The sequence below is a fragment of the Panicum virgatum genome, chromosome 8K, assembly GCF_016808335.1.
Source record: "Panicum virgatum strain AP13 chromosome 8K, P.virgatum_v5, whole genome shotgun sequence".
In the NCBI taxonomy this organism is placed as follows: domain Eukaryota; kingdom Viridiplantae; phylum Streptophyta; class Magnoliopsida; order Poales; family Poaceae; genus Panicum; species Panicum virgatum.
Genome location: NC_053143.1, coordinates 11,200,297 through 11,205,544, shown reverse-complemented (window position 1 = coordinate 11,205,544; position 5,248 = coordinate 11,200,297). Strand labels below are relative to the sequence as shown.

General features: G+C 45.9%; 1 protein-coding gene across 1 annotated transcript; it reads left to right on the top strand.

The window, feature by feature from the left end:
* Positions 1 to 399: 399 nt before the first annotated feature.
* LOC120645436 (LRR receptor-like serine/threonine-protein kinase EFR) lies at positions 400 to 5,030 on the top strand. Its single transcript, XM_039922221.1, has 6 exons — positions 400 to 1,463; positions 2,565 to 3,286; positions 3,387 to 3,490; positions 3,566 to 4,318; positions 4,446 to 4,716; positions 4,788 to 5,030. Exons 1-4 carry the CDS (start codon positions 400 to 402, stop codon positions 3,743 to 3,745), a joined length of 2,070 nt encoding a protein of 689 aa, XP_039778155.1. The 3' UTR covers positions 3,746 to 4,318; positions 4,446 to 4,716; positions 4,788 to 5,030.
* Positions 5,031 to 5,248: the final 218 nt, after the last annotated feature.

The following is a 5,248-nucleotide window of genomic DNA, read 5'->3' as shown; positions in this document are numbered from 1 at the left end:
CCCGCTTGATCCTTTGGTTGACATAGGATACCCCATTTGGCTAGCCTATATTTTCTCCCCGAGACATAACATCTAAATACTGATCATTGAATTCTCGCTTCATCACAAAGTTGAGGAGCTTAGTGCATACAAGCCTTAAGCCTTTTATATATATGTCTAATGCATAAAGTCAAGGTCTCCCATATTCTCCCTTTCTGCCCTATATATGTGTAATGTATGTACAGATCAAAGCACCACTCTCGTTCAGCAGAACCACATCCTATATAGCACTACAGATTGGCTATAGATCAGCTGCTCCTGGGAGCACTCGCTGTGCCTTCCAAGTCAATGCATCGCTGCAGCAGCATGCCCATCCCAAACGTCCCTCTGCTGCTGGTGCTACTAGCAGTGTCGTCTATCATGGCCGGCACTGCCGCTCCTTCGCCCATCGGCAGCAACGACGACGTCATCAGCGGTAGCGGTAGTGAAACCGACACCGCCGCCCTGCTGGCTTTCAAGGCCCAGCTCGCCGATCCTCTCGGCATCCTCAGCGACAACTGGACCGCCGCCACTCCCTTCTGCCACTGGGTCGGCGTGTCGTGCAGCCGGCGGCGGCCGCGTGTCACCGCTCTCCAGCTGCAAGATGTGCCTCTCCAAGGATGTCTATCCGCTAGCCTTGGTAACCTCTCCTTCCTCTCTTTGCTCAACCTGAGGAGCACGGAGCTGACGGGCTCCATCCCACCGGAACTGGGAAGGCTTCCTCGTCTCAGAATGCTTGTTCTTGCCAACAACACCTTGTCCGGCACAATTCCATCGGCGCTAGGGAACCTCACGAAGCTTGAGCACATCAATCTGTTGCGCAACCAACTCACGGGGCATATCCCCCGCGAGCTGGGAAATCTGTGCAATCTTAGGTCCATGGCTCTTATGGCCAATTATCTCACAGGACTAGTACCACATGATTTGTTTAACCAAACATCTCTGTTGGCACATCTGAACCTGGGGAACAACAGTTTGTCGGGCACAATTCCACATGCCATTGGCCAGTTGCCCATGCTGCAATTCTTGAGCTTGCAAGTAAACCACTTCTCTGGCTCGATACCTCCTGCCATTTTCAACATGACTAGCATTATGGTAATTTCTCTTTCAATCAACTACCTCAATGGAACCATCCCTAGCGGCAACAATAGCTTCAACCTCCCCATGCTAGAAGTATTATCCATGTCCGAGAACAGTTTCACGGGTCAAATTCCATTGGGGCTCTCAGGATGTCAATACCTCCAAGAACTTTCACTATCAATAAACCAGTTTGAGGGTCCAGTGCCAGAATGGTTAGCCAAACTACCAAATCTCTATGTAATCTATTTAGGTGGGAATAAACTTGTTGGCACGATCCCATCTGCTCTCAGCAATCTTACCAATCTTGAGGAACTGGACCTTTCAATGTGCAAGCTAAAAGGTCTGATCCCAACAGAGCTTGGGCAGTTGAGTCAAATCACTGCATTCTATCTAAATGACAATCAATTCACCGGAACCATTCCTACCTTTTTTGGCAACTTATCTGAACTATATGAACTCGCATTGGGGGATAACTTCTTGCATGGGCTAGTACCAATAGGATTCGGTACTGCTGGATCATTTACGTTTCTTGATCTCGCGGCAAACAAACTACATGGAGAACTCAACTTTCTATCCACACTTTCAAACTGTAAAGAACTCATTTATTTTAATATTCAATCAAATTATTTCACAGGCACTCTCCCTGACTATGTAGGTAACCTATCTACTCATTTGGAAACCTTCTCTGTATCCCAAAACTTGTTAACTGGTGAAATTCCTGCAGCACTGTCAAATTTAAGCAGCCTTGAGTGGATAGCACTTTACGAAAACCAATTTAGTGGTACAATTCCAGACCCAGTATTGATGATGGACAAGCTCCAAATCCTTGACATCTCTATGAATCTCATGTTTAGTCCCATACCACAAAATATTGGTATGCTAAGGAGCCTAGAAAATCTATTTCTTGGCCACAACTACTTTTCTGGTTCCATACCAAATGGTATTGGAAACCTCACAAATCTAGAACGTCTAATTCTATCCCATAACAACATATCAGGCAGCATACCAGAAAGCCTATTTCATATTAGTAAGCTGGTAACCCTTGATTTGTCTCAAAATTCCCTGGAAGGTGCATTGCCAAACGATATAGGTCAGTTGGAGCAAATTAACAGCATAGATCTCTCTGCCAATCAGTTGCTTGGTAGGTTTCCAGGTTCCTTTGGACAGCTCCAAATGGTCACCTACTTGAATCTTTCACACAACTCATTGAATGATTCACTTCTCAATGCTTTTAACAATTTAACAAGCTTGCAATCACTAGACCTGTCTTACAATAATCTCTCTAGTACCATCCCACAGTTTCTGGCAAATCTTACTTTCCTAACTACCTTGAATCTCTCATTCAATAAACTACATGGTCCGGTACCGGAAGGAGGTATCTTTACAAACATTTCACGACAATGTTTGGAGGGGAACTCAGCCCTCTGTGGTGGCATTTCACGTTTAGGACAGCCACCATGCCAAAGCATCCATCGACCAAATCATAGGTATTTCTTAAAGTTCTTGATGCCTGCTGGTATTGTTATTCTACTTGGAGCTGTTGCCACGTTTCTATATATAATAATGAGCCACAAAGCCAAAAGGCAGGAGGAGCGGCTGGTTTCTCCTGGCATATTCGGTGTCATAAACCACAGGTTACTCTCCTACCATGAGATTGCTCGTGCCACTGGTAATTTCAGTGAGAGTAATCTGATTGGGTCTGGAAGCTTTGGAAAAGTTTATAAGGGACAGTTGATGGACGGAGCTATGGTCGCAATAAAAGTTCTGAACATGCATCTAGAACAAGCGGTGAGAAGCTTCGATGCCGAGTGCCGTGTCCTGCGCATGGCCCGACACCGCAACTTGATAAGTATACTTACAACCTGCTCCAATCTTGAGTTCAGAGCCTTGGTCCTTCAGTATATGCCCAAGGGAAGCTTAGAGGCTCTCCTGCACTCTGATAGCAGAGGGCGATCGGGATACCTTCAGAGACTGGAAATTATGTTGGACGTGTCCATGGCACTGGAGTATCTTCACTATGATCATTGTGAAGTTGTCCTGCATTGTGACTTAAAACCTAGCAATGTCCTGTTTGATGAGGACATGGTAGCACATGTGGCGGATTTTGGGATTGCAAAACTGTTGTTGGGTGATGACTTCTCCGCAGTTTCTGCGAGCATGCCTGGAACAATCGGTTATATTGCACCAGGTAATTCACCTTTACTGTAGCTTGAACTGGTTCTGTTTATACTACCATTTGTTACTCGTGTCTCCAGTGTTTTCATATTGTTTGGAAATTTCTTGGCCAGAGTATGGATCGGTGGGAAGGCTGTCAAGAAAAAGTGATGTATTCAGCTACGGGGTCATGCTTCTTGAAGTATTCACTGGAAAAAGGCCCACAGATCCTATGTTCGTTGGGGAACTAGACATCAGGAGATGGATTCATCAAGCCATTCCAACAAATGTTATGGATGTTGTGGATGAGCAGCTACAGCAAGAACCTGCTGGGAGTCTGAATGACTTCCTGATCCCAGTGCTTGAAATAGGATTACTATGCTCCGATGATTTGCCAGACCAAAGAATGGTCATGCGAGATGTGGTGGCGACGCTGAAGAAGATAAGAGAGGCATACATGGCTTCTGTGACAAGGAGGCAGAGTGCCCAGTGACAACAATCTCCAAGAAGGTTCTTAGTGCTTAAAAATGGCCAGTCGGATCAGGAGAAACGAAACTGGTAGAAAGCACCATAGGCGAGTTTACATTAGAGCAGGTGGTTTGATTTGACAATGACCAATGGGATAAGGAGGGATGAAAGTGGTAGAAAGCTCTGCAACCTTGACAGTCCAATCAATACATTTTAGTTCAACGAAGATCCACCCCCCCAAAACACGTTACTGTCCTCTGGAGACATCCCTTGCTTTCTCCACGCCTCCACTCCATTCGATTCCTCTTCTCCCTCCCTTTCCTGCCTCCCTTTTCCTACAAAAAGCGCAACTCCCTTGTTGCTTCTCCATCTGCCCATCCCCTGCTCCGAACCAGAGTATAGCTCCCCTGTCTCTTGTCCAACGGTTGCTCGTTCTGTTTCCACACGAGAACCCGTGCAGCATACCAGTGGCAGCAGCAATGTCAGGGGAGGCACCGGTGGTGGACGCCGAGTATATGGCAGAGATCGAGAGGGCGCAGTGAGACCTCCGCGCCCTCAGCGCCAGCAAGAGCTGCTCGCCAATCATGCTCCACCTGGCGTACGTCCACCTGAACTCTTTTGTCTCCCATGGATAATAATAACAAAGTGAAATTTTGCTCATAAGAATCTGCCGTGCAATTTGCTAACATTTTCTTGCAAAACCACCAACGATAATTGTCTTGTAGATGGCATGATGTTGGCACTTACGACAAGGAGACAAAGACCGGCGGCCCCAATGGATCCATCAGGTTCCCGCAGGAATACAGCCACGCTGCAAATGCAGGGTTCGAGATTGCTATCGACCTTCTACGTCTGTCACTACTTTTGTCTCCTGCTGCTTCTGAAGCTGCTCCGATCAAGTGTAGTCTTGTTAACACCTGCCATGCTTCTTTCCTCCTGTGAAGAGCCAATCAAACAGAAGCACCACAAGATCACGTATGCAGACCTGTATATCAGGTAGTACAGCTATATCTGCAGATTACTGAGTTGAGATAGCACACCATGTTTAACTGTGTTTGGTGGACCAGCTCGCCGGAGTTGTTGCCGTCGAAGTTACTGAAGGACCAACCACCGATTTTCGCCGGAGATACCACACTCCATCGAAGTTACTGGAGGATTCCAACTGAAGAGAAGATACCAACCTCCATCTATATATGTTGGATCGAAGCTCAAGCTCCTCTCAACCTGCTTTTCCGTCTTGCATTTCAGACTGAGAGTTGTATACGTAGTGTTGTTTTCATGAAAGAGGAAATACAGTGAGTGCATAATTACCCAGGATAGAAATACTTTGAAGTTTTTTTAATCCAAGGCTCTTGTTTGTCGTCACCCATTTGATCTGAAAGCAGTAGAAAAAAATGGGTTTTAAGTTGGGAAAACTTGAACTTCAATGCACTGATATTTATTGGTTGAGATTATTCTTTTCATGGATGCATGTATTAATAAGTTAGTGATACAGTGACAACTTTGGTGCTGGTAGTGGAACAACATG

Bases quoted from the DNA above. Each gene is read 5' to 3' on its own strand.
- LOC120645436 (XM_039922221.1), top strand. From the start codon at position 400: ATGGCCGGCACTGCCGCTCCTTCGCCCATCGGCAGCAACGACGACGTC. The intron at 3,287-3,386 runs GTAATTCACCTT...TTTCTTGGCCAG, and splicing joins AATCGGTTATATTGCACCAG to AGTATGGATCGGTGGGAAGG. The intron at 3,491-3,565 runs GTTGGGGAACTA...GTGGATGAGCAG, and splicing joins GGCCCACAGATCCTATGTTC to CTACAGCAAGAACCTGCTGG.